At 36.4% G+C, this 20225-nt stretch overlaps 1 protein-coding gene across 12 annotated transcripts in view; it reads right to left on the bottom strand.

The window, feature by feature from the left end:
* Dgkb (diacylglycerol kinase, beta) overlaps positions 1 to 20225 on the bottom strand; it is a 756320-nt gene that overhangs the window by 301982 nt on the left and 434113 nt on the right. For all 12 annotated transcript variants that reach the window (XM_063262362.1, XM_017594328.3, XM_063262364.1 and 9 more), the window contains one exon: positions 10486 to 10550. In XM_063262362.1, the coding sequence (XP_063118432.1) occupies positions 10486 to 10550 (65 nt within the window). The remainder of the gene's footprint in view (positions 1 to 10485; positions 10551 to 20225) is intronic.

Genomic DNA, 20225 nt, shown 5'->3' with positions numbered 1-20225 from the left:
GAAACTAGATCTTGCTTTTCTGGTGTGTTTGGATATTCCATGTTTGTTTTGATGGGAGAATTGGGCTCCGATGGTGCCATGTAGTCTTGGTTTCTGTTGCTTGGGTTCCTGCGCTTGCCTCTCGCCATCAGATTATCTCTAGTGTTACTTTGTTCTGCTATTTCTGACAGTGGCTAGACTGTCCTATAAGCCTGTGTGTCAGGAGTGCTGTAGACCTGTTTTCCTCTCTTTCAGTCAGTTATGGGGACAGAGTGTTCTGCTTTCCGGCGTGTAGTTTTTCCTCTCTACAGGTCTTTAGCTGTTCCTGTGGGCCTGTGTCTTGAGTTCACCAGGCAGCTTTCTTGCAGCAGAAAAGTTGGTCTTACCTGTGGTCCCGAGGCTCAAGTTCGCTCGTGGGGTGCTGCTCAAGGGCTCTCTGCAGCGGCAGCAACCAGGAAGACTTGTGCCGCCGTTTCCGGGAGCTTCAGTGCACCAGGGTTCCAGATGGTCTTTGGCTTTTTCCTCTGGCGTCCGAGATGTGTGTGCAGAGAGCAGTCTCTTCTGGTTTCCCAGGCTTGTCTGCCTCTCTGAAGGTTCAGCTCTCCCTCCCACGGGATTTGGGTGCAGAGAACTGTTTATCCGGTCTGTTTCCTTCAGGTTCTGGTGGTGTCTCAGGCAGGGGTCCTGCCGCTCCTGGGCCCTCCCCAACGGGAGCCCAGAGGCCTTATACAGTTTCCTCTTGGGCCAGGGATGTGGGCAGGGGTGAGCAGTGTTGGTGGTCTCTTCCGCTCTGCAGCCTCAGGAGTGCCCACCTGACCAGGCGGTTGGGTCTCTCTCTCACAGGGTCTGGGGGCAGAGAGCTGCTCGGGCCTAGCTGCTTTTTGACTGCATGGTTCAAAGTGACTCTGGGCTGTTTGGCCACAGAGACTCACCCCGAAGATGACTGCCATAAATCTTAAGATTGTTGGATAAAGCCTCTCCCATGAATTTACGGCACAGGAGTATAACATTCAAGGGATGCCTCAGCTCGAGCAGATACCAGTTATCTCCTCAGTCAACACCCAGTGTCTCCACCACCTGACCTCATCGCCTGACTTCTTTGCCTCCAGCTATCACTGCCTATACCCTCATCTCCCCCTCCTTCATATTTCACAAAGGTCACTCCCCCTACCTGAAAGCCTTAAAAGCTGCAATGTTCATCCCAATAAACGAGACCTTGACAACAGAACTTTTGCTTGATCTCCTTCTTCTCTTCACCCCCATTTTGGCCCACAGGTAGAAAGCCTCTTCGGGGCCCTGAATAACTGGTTCCCCACTGGCGGGGACAGGCTCTCTGAATATATGTTATGGTTGTATAACTTGGTCTTCTTGTGGAACTCCTAATAGTTGGTACAGCATCTGTCACTGGCATTTACTAAGCATGAATTAAATAATTATGGAAAGTGAAGATGTGCAAATATATAATTATTATATTAAGGAAAGAACTTGAATACGTCTTTAATGTTTCAAAGTGTATTTAATCAAATTCAGAGGACTAACTCTTCAATGATGTGTTACAGTGTAGAATTACTTGATGATGTTTAGTTTCGACATTATTAAAACTTTTTTACACAGTGCAAGGAATCAAATGTCAGCAGTAGTTGTGTACATTGTAGGCTAGCACATGTCACTCCCAACTCACTAAAGCTTTCCATTATTTCAAATCCACATTTTAGAGGAAAAGATACTTTTTCTGTTTAGATAAGAAATAATCCTCTGTTTTATTATTTTTTCTTTGTACGTTTTATCTACAGCAAAGAAGAAAGTTTGTGATAGATTTTGTTTTTCTGTTCTTATCTTGGACATTATAATTTCCAATATTTAATGGGATAAAAAATGTACTGAATAATGCCCCTTCTCAGTTAAGGCTAGATAAGCACTATCCATACAGTTCAAGAACGTGTAGCTATAATTTGGCAGTTTAAAAATCAATAAGTATGATTTATGAGCTACTTATTTTGACTAATTAAATACTGCTTCAGTAATATATCTTTTCAGATGGATAACATTTATTTAGAGTTAAATTTTGCTGGCTTTTGGAAATAGATGAATACCATATGTTATTCAGTTCACAAAATAAAATATACACATATGTAGATGTATTTGTATAACACATAGGGGTGATACTTTGTACATTAATATAATACCACATAAGAATTAGTAGGTAGCTGATAATTACACATTGCTAGCCAAGTAAATGGAGAATGAGAAGTACAAGCTAATATATAAGTGTGAAATATTTTCTTCCTTTGACGCTGTAAAATAATTCACGACAAGATACAACTTAAGGGTGAGTTTCTTTAGTTTATACTACAAGGGAATACTTCAATGTAGTGAAGGTCCATCAGCAAGGAGATAATGGGAAAATTGATTCTACAGTCAGAAAGCAGAAAGTAATGAAGGCTGTTGCTAAGCTAACATTATCCTTTTTCTGTAGTGTGAGAGTTTGGCCTGTGGAATCATATTACCTCAGTTTAGGCTTCCCACTTTCCTTAATGTAGAAAATGCCTCACACCCATGCCCAGAGATTCATTTCTTAAGTTGGTTATTGTTTTCACCAAGTTGGTAATTAATATAAACTATCATCAGCTCAATACTTGTCAACTTGATAGTTCCCTGCATGACTTTTATGCTGTAAGTATCCACCTCTAGGCTCCTGAGGATCCCATAATTCAAACTCAATCCAGTCAAACTTAATGTACCCCTGGTCTTTAACAATTCTAACCCTGTTAAAAATGGAAATGTACAATTTCTTCTGAGACACAGGCAATCTCTTAACTGAGCATTCGTCTAATAAAATAAGCTACACATGCAGTTGCACAGAGTAATCAAATCTTATTCCAAAAGAGAAGGAAGGGAGGCATATGAAGGAAATATCAGACTAAAGTAAGACTAAAACCAAACAGTGAAATCAACAAAAGTTACAGCTTCCAAATCAGGTACCCAGGCTCATGATAGAATTGTCTGGAGCAGAAAGGGCTTAGATAATCCCAGATTACAGGCTTTGTTGCCTGAAACACATATAGACAATTTCTTGGGTTATATCAAACTGTGTTTGTGACTTGGCTAGGAAGACACGTGATTCTTATCTCCTCAATAAATTGGAGATCTCACTGCATAACAAGTTTCATTGTAGTGGCTTTACATAGTGGTCTCTCAGGCCTTGACTGTAGGGACTAAATCTGCCAATCATTGACAGATCTTAGGGCCTCTCTGAAACTATGAAGTAAGACTCCTGATCAACTCATGTTTAATGCTTTTAGAGCTTCTTTAGCGGTTACAAACTCTTCAATAGCCCTCCCTCAAAACATGTCCAAGGACTTAAGTACAATATGACCAGTTTTATCATAGCAGTGGCTCTTTTCTCATTATCTGTAGTTTACAGTATTTACTTTCTTCATTAATGTGACAGAATGTGCCAAGAAGCAATTTTAAGGGGTAAGGGTTTATTTTGATTTATAGTTCAAGGGAACACGGAACATAAGGATATGGGAGGTTTGGGGGTAAAAGGGTGAGACAGCTCATCACTCTGAGTCTGCAGTTAGGAAGCAGAGAGATGAAGGCTCATACCTAACTAGATTTTTTTTTTTATGTAGTCTGGGACTTCAAATGATGTCACTTAAATGTGTATGAGACCTTGCACCTCCATTTTGCTAATCTAGAAAATCTCTTGCAGATATACTAATAAATGTATCCTCAAGGCAACTCTGATTCTATAAAGCTAAGAAAACTATGTCTCATTGTATAAATATGAAACCAGATCCTTTCACAGTTCAGTGTGTGGGTAAAACTATTATACTACTATAATCACATATCATGGTGTTTCCTAACCGACCCCTTTAGTTCATTCCAAGAAAATTATTTTAGATAATATATTAGTAATGTGAATTAAAATCCTTCTGGTGAAGTAATTCTATGAACTCAAGTGAAAGGAAATGTCTGCAATATAACCAAAACTTCCGGAGTAGAAAATTCCAATTGACTTGTTATTTCTTATCATTGTTCAGTAGTCTTGCTTCTGGAACTTAAAATATTTTTCCTGAAAATATTAGATCCATATAATTACCATTTTAATAGAAGCACACTTTATAGAGACTAGTGAACAATTAATAAAAAGAATTCTTAAGAACAAGAATTTAAAGTACTCTAAATATAACCAGAAGAGGTGAACTATCTGTGAAATCACAACAGCTTGAAAATGATTGTAGATGCTAACAGTCAAGTTATATTTATATTTTAAATACCAATATTATATAACATATGGTTTTAAATTGTATTAACATGTGTACTTCAAACACTATTTTGCCTTGAGTTTAAATCTGAGAAATCTTTATATATTTTCAGTTTAATTTTAAACTTTAGAAAGACAGACAGTGTGTTATATTTTAACAGTTAACTTAGATCTATCTAGGAACTTGGAAAGAATGAGATATAAACCTTTCAAAGTACACTTTTTAAAGCACCAGCAAATTGTCTTTCCAAATTATTTTGATTCCTAGCATAAGAAGCATAGGTAGTACAATATATATCAACATATTTTGACTTGAAGCTATAGAGATGGTTTTTATTATAAAGCATTTTATTAATTGTATATTCAAAGCTATGTATTTTGGTTCCTAGCATAAGAAGCATAGGTAGTGCAATATATAAATATATATTATATATGTTAATATAATCTTAGAAATATAGTGTTCTATACAACATAAATGTATTTCGAGATGAGCAAGCCTGCTGGAATACGGCATTAAGGGTAGACAACTTATTGTGACAAGAGCTCTGTTCTAAAACACTTTTACTAGTATCACTTCTAAAAGCCCATTTGCAAATACGTGAAAACATGAAAGTGTACTGTGGCTGAACTTGCCTCAGTGCTGAAATCAGATGTCTTCCCTGTCACATTTAATTGTTTTATGTATAATATACTATCTTAGAAAATGTTAATATCTTAATTTTTTGTCTTAGTGCTTATAGAGTTGCCTAAATGCTTGAGAATTTAAATAAAATCAACCTACAAAATCATAGGCTGGGAATGTATCTAGGAACTTGGAGAATATAAGATATAAACCTTGCAAAGTATACTTTTTAAAGCACCAGTACATTATCTTTCCAAATTATTTTGATTCCTAGCATAAAAAGCATAAGTGGTACAATATATGTAATATATTTTGACTTGAAGCTTTAGAGATGGTTTCTGTTATAAAGCATTTGATTAATTGTATATTCAGAGCTATATACCTAGGATTCATCTACATGTTTCCAAATTTTGACCTTCGAATTGAAGAAAGCTAATGAAACTGAAATAAACACACAAACAAAAGCTTGAAAGTATAGCTCAATAATTTTTATAGTAGATATGCATAATAAAAATAAATATTTTAAAAACAAAATTTAGTAAAGAAAACATGTCTTATATTATTGCCTTTTGGACCGGAAGCTTCTGATTCCTGTCTTCACAGACCTTTGGACTTGTCTAAAAACAGTTTCTTCCACTAGCTCATGACTTCCTTAAAGACAAGAACCCATTCAGACACTACTGTAGAGCAGCACACAACTAGCAAATCTGTATCTCTTGTTCCTCCTTACAGGCCATTCTTAAGAACAAATGATAAGTTCCATAGCAGGGAGGTGGCTGAGTCAGTAAACGTTCTCCATAGCAACATGAGAACCTGAGTTCAGATCCCATGTAAAAGAGAAAAAGATGGGTTGGGGGAATGGAGGCAGGCTATGCCGTGAGCTTGCTGTGCAGCCATTCTAGCCAATCAGTGATCTCCACGTTCAGTGAGTATCACTGAAGTCTTTAAAAATAGATCCAGGAGACATCCAGGAGAAGCTAAAAACTAGAGGGTGATATTTTTGAGATGGTTTTGCCATGGGCTGTTCAGTTCAATGACAGATTTGCTTCTTCAGGCAAGACCCAGAGGAATTTTATTTCAGGAGAGATTCCTGCTATTCATATGCTTTTCCTATTATTATTAGATATACCTAACAATCACTAGGTATTAGCCCATTCTTTTGAACAGATTTCTGCAAAATAACAAAGATGTACTGTCTTGCATTGATGCTATATAGGCAAATAGATGACTTCTTTTTTTTTTTTAATTAACTTGAGTATTTCTTATATACGTTTCGAGTGTTATTCCCTTTCCCGGTTTCCGGGCAAACATCCCCCTCCCCCCTCCCCTTCCTTATGGGTGTTCCCCTCCCCACCCTCCCCCCATTGCTGCCCTCCCCCCAACAGTCTAGTTCACTGGGGGTTCAGTCTTAGCAGGACCCAAGGCTTCCCCTTCCACTGGTGCTCTTACTAGGATATTCATTGCTACCTATGAGGTCAGAGTCCAGGGTCAGTCCATGTATAGTCTTTAGGTAGTGGCTTAGTCCCTGGAAGCTCTGGTTGCTTGGCATTGTTGTACATATGGGGTCTCGAGCCCCTTCAAGCTCTTCCAGTTCTTTCTCTGAGATGACTTCTTAATCCTTAATGATGATCCTATAAGAATTCTTAAAATTACATTAGTAATTATTAAGTTCTTTTATAATAGGGCTGCTGTTAAATCTTTTCTGATATCAAAATTACATTGAAAACTCTGACAGGCTTCAAGAGTCACTAGTTAAATGATTCTGGGACAGTAAACAGGCATTTACAACTTAGAGCACCTTCTAAGAGGTGGTAAAACCATTAACCAGAGGACATAAAAAGCAAAGTGAGAATTTACTATAGGTGAAAAGACAGAAGATAAAATAATGCAGGGTTTATCTATACAAAACTTCACTAGTAACTTAGTCACAAAATTATAGTTTTGTAAACCTGTAGAGCTAGTGACAGATAATGAATATCTAGCCAGATAATTACTCTTAATGGATATACATGTAAACATTTTCTGTTGTAAACTTCTTATTTGATTTATGATTTAAATTTATGTGTAAACCTGTGGTGAGCTTTTGACCATGTGATCATGTATTCTGAAAGATGTATAAGTGTTGAGGACAAAGAGAGAAAAAAACCTTTTCAGACAAAAATGAACTCAAGTTTTCTTCTTATAGACTTAGTTTTGATTCATTTAGCAATAAAAGTATACAAGCTTTTTCTTTCTCTATACAATATTTATTTTCATCCAGAATGAGTGTGTTCTTTCTACACTGGTGCTTGGTGTAGAACAACAAAACAAACAACAACAACAACCAAAACCAATAAAACAGGAAAACTGCCTGGGCTGGCCCTCAACAAATAGATAAAAAATAAGGTGGAGAGTAAAGAATGAAAACTATTGACATTAACCTCTGGTCTCTTACATGTATATGCTCACATACATGTTTACTTCTGTATTCACATGAATACACACAAACAATATACCAAACATAGATACACACACACACACATACACACACACCCCAAAAGAGCCAACATGAGGTAGCTAGTGTACCTTACAGTTTTATAGTCCAATAGTACTGCCTGTTACCCATGCCTTTAATATCAGTACTTGTGAAGCAGAAACAGGCAGATCTGTGTGAGTTCAAGATCAGCATAATCTTGAGTTTTATGACAGCTAGTGCTTCAAAGTGAGATTGTGAACAGAGAGATCTAGTCCCACCCTATAGAAAAGCTATGTGCTATGTCACATGCTGATTCAGGAACAGGTGGAGAATGGCCATGAACCTATAATGAATTGCTCTGTGGAGGGGATCTCATATCAAGTTGGGAAAGACAGAGAACCTAGTCCCTGGTGGTAATACCTAGGCCATGACAAGTCCCTATTACCATGTATTTTATTATTCTCTCTTCCCACTTCACTAGGTTTGTATGAAGAAAATCTAGTTATACACCCTCCATAGGTTTACACTAGGCTCACTAGGAGCACAGATTAGGACAGCCATGTGAGACAGATTCAGAGTAGGAATGGGAGGAAAGGTTTACTCAGAAGTCCAGAGATAGGCTGAACCTGAAGATTCCCAGTTTTTTCCCTTGGCAAGATTAATGAACTGAGATTTTTGTTGTTGTTGTTCAATGTCCTTCAGCTACACAATGCAGCCGAGTGACTTCATGTATTCATGGATCTTTGGTGTTTGCTACAGGGTTAAGACTACATGTTCAGAAACTTGGAGTTATGGCTAATATATCTCTCTATATATATATCCTTTATGGTCATGGAACATCTTCATGAAGTCCATTCTTTTTTTTTCTTTTCTTTTTTTCGGAGCTGGGGACCAAACCCAGGGCCTTGGGCTTGCTAGGCAAGCGCTCTACCGGTGAGCTAAATCCCCAACCCCATGAAGTCCATTCTTGACATGTATTTTGTTTGTGTCTTTGTTTTTCAGCATTCATCGCCATAACCTCACTGCTCTCTATATCATAAATTCTAAAAGGCCTTAGTCAAATCAAAAACCATGCAAACTAACTCCCCTGTCCAAGTACTAGGTCTCCTTTTCTCTGTCTACAATTCCCTTCCCTCTGAATTCACTTCTGTTTACTCCAACAATTGAGATTCTTTGTTCTCTACTAGTAGACTGAAGCCTTCTCATACCAGTAGTGCCTTTTTGAACCTTTCCTTTTGCAGCTCCTCTTCTCATTGCCACAGATACTAGGTAAACCTCTCAGCTTCTAGAGTCTCTTTAGCAGTAGACTCAGAACTATTCTGCGTGGCCAGTTCTCGAGGTGACTACTATCAGTTACAGGTTAGGTGACAGTTAAAAATGGTATCATTCCTTAGAGAGAAGATACTAGCACTAGACAAGGCAAGCTCGAGGCTTAGTTTATCACTTGATAACATATGTTACATTCTTTTCTGTATATTGGTTTCTGGTCAATAAAATGGCTTAGTGTGGCCAGAAATGAAGTTCTAAACTGCCATACGGGGCTGTCAGAATGTAAATAATGCCTTAAACACTTTGCAAAGAGCAAGACTATCAGGATCCTTTCATTTCTGATATTTGGCACCTGAAGTTTCCATATCAGAAGAGAAACTACAGAGGATTAATAACCTAATATCATAGCCTAATATCCTCTCCTCATTTCATTGCATGTTATGTAGAATGCAGGTACAAAAGCGAGAGCTAAACATTGATGCTTGTTTGGGACACACAAATCCTATACATCAATGTGAAGTAAAATGAAAGATATACTTGGAGGACAAGGAAATATTACATTGTGACACATGTCCAAAATGAGAATTACTTCATAAGAAGCCTTAGAAAGGCAAGCAGTGGCTATGAAGAAAATTTCTCCCTGATTGTGAAGTTCTGTAGTAATGATGCTTTGCAGAAATTATGGGAGTAATTGAAAATGGCAGTTTGTTTTGGGGGGTTGGGGTTGGGTGGGGTTGGGGCTGTTTCTGTTATTTCCATCAGTGAAATTATTCTTCCTAAGTAGTGACTCATGAACTTCTATTTGCTAGTGGCTATTGGTGAGCAAGATTCCATGCTCTTTGATGGAACACTGCATCTAAACCTGAGTGTTATGGGAGGAAAAGGAAGCTGATCACATGATTAATAAAATCCAGAAAGAATCTAAACTTGTTTACATGCAAGAAAATTATGTCATCTCGTAGTATATGATGTAATTAGCATAGACAAAAGAACTTGCAGGGTTATTTGTTAAATTACATGCACTTATGGTCAGTTATCATCAACTTAGCCAATACACAGAATGCAACTATATTAGCAATAAAATGTCTACACAGCCATATAGAATATCGTTTTCCTGCTTTAAGGAATACCAAGTGAAAATGAGTATACAAAAACTGAATGGGATTCATCACTTTTGTCCAATCTTCCTAGGGTAGAGTGCAGATTGCTCCCAAAGAATAAAAGCCAAAGTGCCAAGATTTTTCTATTTCCCTGAGTAAGGACAAATGTCATACAATTGTCTACAATTTAGAGCAGGAATGTTTTCCTATTGATATTGTTAGGAAAAAATATTTACTGGCGTTTACTTGAAGCTAACATGGGATGGTGGTCCAGAGGGTAGATGCCTGAGATACTTATGTAAATAAGAACACTGAAAGTTACCAAACCAAAGCTTCATGTTTTCCTTGGGAATAAAGGATGATCACCATTCACATACTAAGCAGAGTAAAGGCTTATACCATGTGTTATTAACTGTCACTTCCAACATATACTTCAAGTATCTATTTTAAAGCACGTGAAATTTAAATAGACATGATGCTCACTGCACTCGACATTATAGCCCCATTAATACCAGAGAAGAAAACCTGATTCATTTATACCTTCATCTTTTTTTTTTTTGGTTCTTTTTTTCGGAGCTGGGGACCGAACCCAGGGCCTTGTGCTTCCTAGGTAAGCGCTCTACCACTGAGCTAAATCCCCAACCCCTTATACCTTCATCTTAATGTGAACATCTACTCTGAACTTCATTCAGTACTTACGTAGAAAGTGTCTAATGTACTTAGTGCTCTTCTGTAACGACATAGTTATCCATAGAAATCATAATTCAAAATCCATCATTTGTTGCCTTACCGGCTGTTGAATTTCTCCGGGTGCTTTTCTCTCATGATGTGGAATCTGTGTGCAATGGAAGCATCCTAAAAGAAGAAATGGAGGAGTGATAGTGTGATTTTTATTATCTTGTAAAATATTATCTTGTTAACAAACAACATTTTATATCAATTCATTCTTTACAATATTATTGACAAGAAGATGTTCTGAAATTAGAATGTTAAGTTAATATTAACATTTCTGTAATGTCAAGGAGACTATGACTACATAATCATGTCAAAACCTTTCAGTTGTCATATTTATATAAGAAATTGCTTTCTATTTAAATTATATATCTTTTAATTCCTGGTTCAGTCCCATGCTTAGATTCTCCTTAAAGGAATATATTTTGTCATAAAGTCAAAGAGTAGTTGAATGTATCCAGAATAAGAGTAAAAAGGATGGCTTAAGGAGAAAAAATGGCACACCAAGTTGTTCTTGCTCCTTTAAGATTGATTGTGGGTAAAAGGACAATGAGAGCCTGGTGATCTAATAAAGCAGTGTAATCATTGGTTTCAGACTTTGCTCAGCATGCCCTGATGTGTAATTAATAACTGTTCATAACACATAGAGCTTTCTGACCCATCTCCTGTAATGGAGAAAACCGACAGTGAGAAGGTCACGAAGACTTGGCAACAAATATAACTCATCTCATGCTAAATACAACGGTACTGAAGCCTAATGGCTGCCCCTTTCTTTTTGGTAGTCCAGTCAGAATGAAACTGAATGTGTGATACTGATGGAGGGCTGTGACTCAAGCTTTTGGAGCACAGAGCACTGTATCTAATTTTAAGCAGCTTTATTATTTCAAGTGAGGAGATATTTTCCCATTTTCAGCTACACATAATTAATCACTTATGTGAAAAACTAACATATTTACCAATCATCTTAATAGAAAAGAGCTTTTGTGATTGAATGATAAGTTTGCTTCAGATGGAAGACAAAAGGAAAAATAAAACTAACTCAAAAGAAGTAAAGAAGTTTTGGATTTGAAAGAATCTTGAAAACACTAATCAAGGATTAAGAGTCTAATGAATGAAATGAAAAGGCTGATGTGTTTGCTCATGCATAACAAAGCACAAGGACTAACAAGAGGAACCAAGAGCTGCAGATGGCAAAGAGGCTCTCTCTGTAAGACAGAGCAAGCTGCAACTATTTATATACATTTTGCACACTATCAATTGTCAAGTAATTACTGTATAAATACAATAACATAGAAACAATATTTATAATAAAATTGACTCATAAAATTCTCCACGAATTGATGTTCCTAGCATGCAACTTTGAAACAGAAATAAAATATGGTCAATATAGTTCATTCTTTTGGTCTAATATATTGCATATTTTAAAACAAGTATTATAAATATACACTTGGAAGTCAACATAACAATGAGGTTATGTATTTTTCTTATATTGGCACACAATTTTACAGATATTCAAAGCAAACTATTGGTGATATTCATGTTCTTTGATCTATAATGTTTTTTTAAAAAAGCATCAGTCTTAACTTCATTCCTAGTAATACAACATAAACTTGGAGTATCAACCAACTGTGTAAATCCAGCAAACAACTACACTAAAACAAAGCAAAGAGACTCAATGCCTAAGAGAGTGAAGAGCCAATACTTCTTGTCCATTTGGAGAATATCATTGAATTATTTTTACTTGAATTATTTGTTTCTTCCTGTTATAATTCATGTAGGATGATTTTCTTTAAAATATATATTTTGCAATAAAAATCTTGTCCTGGAAATACAAGATAAACTAGGTAGAGAAAGAGAAATGAAAAGAAAAAAAACCAAAGACTATTTAAATAGATAGAAATATATGTGAGGAACCTCCTTGTGTAGAGCATTACCATGCCCACTAGCCAGATATAAACTTAGTATCAGCTCTATCTTCAAGATACTCAGAAAATCTAAAAGGAGTGGGAAGTGAAGCCACCATGCAGCACTGATAAGCTTTGGCCCTTTCAATGGATTCCACAGCAAAGAGAGCTAGTGACACTTAAATGAGAGGTAAAAAACTACATGTAACTCGAACCTGGCATTCAATCACCTGCCTAAGTCAACCCTATCTGTGATGAGCCCTTTGGGAAAGTGATCAGTGTAAACTGAGAGAAAGGTACTGTTTTTATGACTTGATTGAAAATGAAGGTATTCTTGAATTCAAGCAGTTGCATCATTGTGAGTGTAGGGTTGACACTGGACAATGACAGCAGGTGTTCATTGGGAGAAGAATTCAGACTAAATTTCCTAAGGACCCTGTCCCTCTGGCACTACCCCAAGGGACCTGAAGAAATACAGCCAACTGTTGCCAACTTGCTTAACAGCCATTGTTTTAGAGATACTTAGGATTCTCTAATGAGAGATCATGAAAGAAAATCCAAACATGGCCTTTTAATTTTATCCTTTCTACCTCCATGTAATGGAGGTCTCAGCCTAATGTCAACATCCTAGCATATATAAACTGAATCCAGGCAACAATTTGAGTCAGTTGCCAGGTGCCTGTCAACAAATTGGTTTTTCACTTAGAGTTAAGTTTCCTTATGTTTAAAGAAAAAATATCAACTCTGCTGTGATAGCGATTAACCATAGTGATTCCGTACAATATATTTTATTTACTAAGGATGCTCATGTGGTTCGTGAACATGCTAGAATGTCCCAGAAAGTAAAGTGGATGCTAATCCATCCTTAATGTTGCTTAATTTTTAAATATATATATTTTTTGTCTTTTAGGTTGATTTTATTTCCTTAACATAAAAAGTTTTATTTTATGTTAATTGAATTTAAGAAGTAAACAAAATATATCATCTCTGCTAAAGCAAAATAAATTTAAGTTTCATAATTTTATTTAAACAGTAGTTTCTGTGTGATTTTCTATAGATGTAATCACACATATAAGTATATATAAAGTGAAATTGTTCTTTGTATGAAAGAATAAATAAGCTTTTAGTCATATGTATAATAATTCTTTCCTTTATGTTCTTCTACAGTATTATTTCTTTTCTTATGCTGTCACTATTGTTAAAAGATTACCTTAATTTAGACAGTACTTTGTATAAGATGATGGCAAATTATTATTAACATTTCATTATTTCCAATATTGTAATTTACCATAATTTGGTCAGTTCAGTGAAATTGGTCATGGCCATGTCATTTTCTGTTACCATGTTACAGAACGAAGTGACACTTAAATGAGAGGTAAAAAACTACATGTAACTCGAACCTGGCATTCAATCACCTGCCTAAATCAACCCTATCTGTGATGAGCCCTTTGGGAAAGTGATCACTGTAAACTGAGAGAAAGGTACCTGTTTTTATGACTTGATTGAAAATGAAGGTATTCTTGAATTCAAGCAGTTGCATCATTGAAACTGGCAAAATATGACTTTGTAAGGATGATTATGGAAAGTTATGATCTTCAAAATACTGGAGCATGTGACTGAGATTATTGATAATCAAGTCTATAGGTAAAACATCAGGATTGTTTACCAGAGAAAGCAAATAGAGCTCGTGACCATACGAGGACAAATATTCACTCCAAGCCATCTTTTGATGACAACACTCAAGAACATTAGAACATTAATTTTTATCTTCCATATTTTGTATCTCCTGCTGGTAATTTGGTTGACCAGTTCAAATGGAAACAAGAAAACAAAGAAACTATTAAGTCTTCTGTGGTGGTTTGAAAGAGAATGGCCCCCATAGGCTCCTATAGTTGAATATTGGTCCCAGTTGGTGGAACTGTCTGGAAACAATTAGGTGGTATGGCTTTTTTTGACAAGGTGTATTACTAGAGGTAAGCTTTGAAATTTAAAATACCCATTATGTTCACAATTATCTATCTTTGCCTAGTGGCTGTGTCTCAAGATATAAGCTCTCAGCTAGTGCCTCAGCACCAGGCCTGTTTGCCTACTGCCATGATTCCTGACATGATGACTATGGGCCCACTGTCTGAAACTGTAATAAACTTATTTTTCTATAACTTGCCTTGTTTATGGTGTCTTATAATAGAAATTTAAAAGTCACTAAGATATACTCTATACAGGAGCCTCCCCCCAGGTCAGCAGCAATATGGAGAAAGGCAGAGAGATAAAAGGACGAAAAGACAAAACCTGGAGTAGAAGAATGATGGCCCAATTCATTCAGAAGAGAAAATTTCTGTGTGTTTATATAATCATTAACAAGACTATGAGAACAAAATGACTCTACTATTAAGACAGTGAGTGTAGTATTAAGCATAAATTAAGTATATATAATATTTTAAATGAGTAATATAAGGTAACAAATATATGCATATTATTATGTTTATAGTATATACATAATGCATACATGTATAATAATATAATATGTACATATAGTATATACATATATATTAATTAATGTATATAATACATATAGTATATATTATGCCATATATGTAATAAATAGTATACAATGTATAGTAGATTCATTACATGTAGTATATATATAGCATTTTAAAGGAGTAATAAAAATAGTTATTGCATAATATTTGAAAATTTTCCTGAGAAAACAAAACCTAAAATACATTACTATTTGAGAAAGCTTCAAATGATTACTTTGAGTTCAACTATAAAACAGAAAATCTACACTTATATTTGACACAGAAGAGCTCTTGAAAATGGGATGACTGAGTTAGTATATCAGAATAATACTTATCCTTAGCAAAGCTAGAGATGACGGCCAGGGAAAGACTATAAATACTGAGTTTCACTCTTGCTCCATCTTGTACAAAACACACAGTATTTGAATTGTCAGAAACTTCTAGAACAATTTCTTCAAATATGTAGCCTCAAGTTTTGGGTGTAAATTATAGAAGGAAACATTGTTTTTCTAAATCTACAATTATAATTATGTGCCTTATATGATGGAATTGCTTTATAATATACATATTTTCTTTTACCTTGTAAATTACTAACTTGTTTCTATTGAATAAAAGAACTTAATTCAAGAGCTTGTTCTGTTCATTCTTTTCATGTATGTGTATGTGTATATGTAGGATCTCTCTCTCTCTCTGTCTCTGTCTCTTCTCTCTCTTCTCTCTCTCTCTGTCTCTCTCTGTCTCTCTCTGTCTCTCTCTTCTCTCTCTCTTCTCTCTCTCTCTCTCTCTCTCTCTCTCTCTCTCTCTCTCTCTCTCTCTCTCTCTCTCTCTCTCTCTCTCCTATGAGTATGTGTGTTTGCATTCAGCCGTGAGGAAGATTTTGTTTAATGCTGTGAATCTTTGCTAATCACTCTTCCACTTTATTCTCTGAGGCATCGTTTCTCAGTCAAACATGTTTTGTTTTATCCAATCAAGTGATTCTGCCTCTGATTTCCAAGACTGAGTAAGGGCAAACAAGCTACCAGACACACCTTGCATACACATGGGATTTTGCAAGTGAAATTCAAACTTTCATCAGTGCGGCAAGTACTTTAATACCAAGACTTCTCTCAAGTCTTTAAGTCTTTAGCCCATAACAGCTTCAATTATAGTTGATCATGTTATCAGCAGATCCCTTACTATACGATGTTGGGTAAGGAAGAATCCAAGCTTCATATCATCAGCACAAAAATTGGAGCTTCAGTAACAAATAGTTATATCAGACCTGTTACTGAAAAAATCTCATAATTTTATAGTTTTGAAGGCCGGGAAATTAAATTCAGTCCAAAACCAATCATAGTGTTATGTATATCATATTGCTCAGTTAGCAAAATAAATGTGATTAAACTTCTATGTGTTATAGTTAGTATGTCAGTTGCTGTGATAAACATCTCCCAAAAGCAACTTGGGAGAAAAGTTTTAATAGGTTACTGTCCATTCTAGATAGAAGCCAGGGCAAGAGTTCAAGAGAGGAGCTTGAAGTCAGTAACTGAACCAGAGACCATGGAATAAAGCTGCTTCCTGACTTGCTCCCCTTGGCTTACTCCGCTAGCTTTCTTAAACAGTCTAAGCCAACCTGACTAGTGACGGCACTGTTCATGGCGGTATGGGACCTCCTGCATCAATTAAAAATTAAGAAAATGGTTTACAGACATTGCCACAGGCCAGTTTAATGGAGATAATGCTTCAATTGGGGTTGCCTTTATCTAGGTTTGTTAAACTGGCAATGAAGATGCACCACCATGGTGTCCAAGACCAGTAGCATCCATCTGGAGTGTGAAGGACAGCAATGTGAGTAGGAACCAATAATTTTGGATACAGAGGAGGAAGACATGAGGGAAGTAAAACAGGCAACAGTAAACATAAATGAGGTGAGGAAATAAAATCTATAAAAGATAGAAAATTTTCATAGAACAGTAATGGACATGGTTGAGCAAGTGTGTCTAAGGTAGGAAGAATTGTCTTTTGGGAATACGCCCATGAGCGGTAGAGCTTGATCCTGAGATCAATTGATTCGCGTCATTTTTCTGTGGAGCAGCCACACTAATTTAAAGAGTGACTCTACAAAGTTTCAATTGTAGCAGTAATTGATGAGTTTCTCTTGTATCCTTACCAGGATGACTTGCCACCTGTTTTATTGATCCTAGCTATATTGACAGATGTAAGATAAAAGTAAAAAAAATACATAGTTTTTGTTTTGTATTTCCCTGACGTCTAAGTATCTCTTTAAGTGTTTCTCAGTTATTTGATTGCTATCTTGAGTTCTCTGTTTAGATCTGTACCCCATTTTTTAGAATTGTTTTCTTCTTGTTATTTTCTAAATAGTATTTGAGGCTACTGTGAAAGATATTGTTTTCATGATTTCTTTCTCAGTCCATTAGTCATTTGAATATAGGAGGAATAATGAGGTTTTTTGAGCTAATTTCATAACCAGCCACCTTCCCAAAAGTGTTTATTATCTGTCAGCATTCCATGGGGAAATTATATATATATATATATATATGTGTGTGTGTGTGTGTGTGTGTGTGTGTGTGTGTATGTGTATATATTATTATATCATCTGGAAATGATGATACTTTGACTTTTCCTTATCCATTCACATTCCCTTGATATCCTTCAATTGTTATTGCTATAGCTAAGACTTCAAGTATTATATTGAATAAAGGTGGGGGGAGAAGACAATTTTGTATTGCTCCTTATTTCAGTAGAACTGCTTTATGTCCTTCTTCATTTAAGTTGCACTTGGCTATAGGCTTCCTGTAAACTGTCTTTATCATATTGAGGTATGGACTCTTCATCCTTGATTTCTCCAAGTCTTTTATCATGAAGAGGTATTAAAGGCACTTTCTGCATCTAATGAGATGATCATGTGGTTTTTTTCTTTCAGTGTGGTTATATGGTGGACTATATTTTTGATTTATGAAAATGATATCATCCCTGAGTAATTGGGATGAAGTTGTGGATTGATCATGGTGGATTGCTTTCTAGAGCATTCTTGGAATAAGTTTGCAAGTATTGAGAAAATTGCATCTATGTTTACATGGGAAATTAGTCTGTAATTCCCTTCTTTGTTGGATCTTTATGTGGTTTGAGTATCAGAATAATGCTTCAGAAAATGAACTGGGCAATGTTCCTTTGTTTATATTTTGTGAAATAATTAGTGGTATACTGGAATTAATCCTTCTTTGAATGTTTTGTAGAATTCTATGGTATAAACAGCTAGGTCTGGAACATTTTGGTTCCAAGGCAGTAATAACAAATATTTCATTAGGATTTTAAGTCTATTTAAATTGCTTAGCTGATTTTGAGCTATTCTTAGTAGTCAGAAATGGAAAACAACGTAGATGTCCCTCAACAAGAGAATGGACAAAGAAAATGTGGTACATTTATACAATGAAGCATTAGTCAATCATTAAAAACAGCAAAGTAATTAAATTCACAGGCAAATGGATAGAACTAGAAGAAATCATCCTGCACTGGGTAATACAGACCCAGAAAGACAAATATGATATGTATTCCTTATATGTGGATATTAGCTGTTTAGTCAGTAGTATCATAGATCGCTCCTGAGAGACACAGCCAGAATACAGCAAATACAGAGGCGAATACCAGCAGCATACCACTGAACTGAGAATAGAACCCCCGTTGAAGGAATCAGAAAGAACTGGAAGAGCTTGAAGGGGCTCGAGACCCCATATGTACAACAATGCCAAGCAACCAGAGCTTCCAGGGACTAAGCCACTAACTAAAGACTATACATGGACTGACCCTGGACTCTGACCTCATAGGTAGCAATGAATATCCTAGTAAGAGCACTAGTGGAAGGGGAAGCCCTGGGTCCTGCTAAGACTGAACCCCCAGTGAACTAGACTGGTGGGGGGAGGGCGGCAATGGGGAGAGGGTTGGGAGGGGAACACCCATAAGGAAGGGGAGGGGGGAGGGGGATGTTTGCCCGGATACCGGGAAAGGGAATAACACTCAAAATGTATATAAGAAATACTCAAGTTAATAAAAAAATATTAAAAAAAGTAAAATCCATATAACTAAGAGGTCAGATAATAAATGGCTAAGAGAAACATATATATTTAGGTAAAAGAAATAGAAATAGTTATTGATGGGTTGTGGTGACTGGAATAGGAGAATCAAGTACAGTGGGAAATGAAGAAAGGGTCAGAGGAGGGAATATAAGGAGAGACAGGCAATTTAAGGTCTATTTGAGGGGTTGTCTAGAAATCGAATACAGTAGGAGCTTTGTAAAACACACACACACACACACACACACACACACACACACACACCTCAAGGAGATCTAAATGAAATCACTAAATAATATGAAAGAAAGCCCTAACTGGACATTTCTTATCACCAAAACTCACAGTCCTGGATAGAGCTATATCTAACTGAATTATTTGCCAGTTCCATGGGAAACCACAAACAACCCAAGCTGTTGCCAAAACCAAAGTTTACTCTACTGAATTGTTGGAATGGCTCCATTACAGAAGAAAAAACCTACACAAATCATTGAACCTAGGGAAATCAAGTTGTCGCCTACATAGAACCTCTACTATGAATACTGCTAAAAAGTGAATCACAAACACCAGTCTAGCAACAAGCTTCTTAAATACAATGGTTTTCTTCCCTTTAAAACTTATGCTGGGAAAATAATGGCACAGCTTGTGAGTATAACCAAATAATATCTGATTTGAACCAGGCCCAACCTACCAGATGTAACCCATTTCAATGCTGCTTGAGTGACCAAAAGACTGAGAGTGGATAGCCCAGGGACCTAGGATAAAACTACTCACTATTCTCCTAACATTCAACAAACAAACAAATAAACAAAATGTAGCAAAAATATAACTCCTAGTGATAGTCTCTATATGCAGAGATCATTGCCTTACTCAGCCATTATCAGAGCGGCTTCATCTTTCAGTAGATGGGGAAATAACACAGAGATCGACAACCAGACATAATGCAAAGAACAAGAGACCATAGAACACTTAGTCTTACTTGAAAGGTCTCTACCCAAGCCATCTCCACAGGCTTCAGGGGACTGCATGAGTTAGGAGATAGAAAGACGGTTATATCCAAGAGGATAAACAGTCCCATATCTCCCGAGGAAATAAAAATAGTCATCAAAAACCTCATAACCAGACAAAGCTCATAACCAGATGGCTTTAGAGCAGTTTTCTACCAGAACTTCAAAGAAGAACTAATACCAATACTCCTCATACTATTCCACAAAATTGAAACAGAAGGAGCACTACCTATTTCATTCTATGAAGCCACAATGACTCTGACACCTAAACCACACAAAAACCCAACAAAGAAAGAGGACT

The sequence above is a fragment of the Rattus norvegicus genome, chromosome 6 (genome assembly GCF_036323735.1).
Source record: "Rattus norvegicus strain BN/NHsdMcwi chromosome 6, GRCr8, whole genome shotgun sequence".
NCBI lineage: Eukaryota > Metazoa > Chordata > Mammalia > Rodentia > Muridae > Rattus > Rattus norvegicus.
Note: the sequence above shows the minus strand (reverse complement) of the source record. Positions and strands in the feature narration are given on the sequence as shown.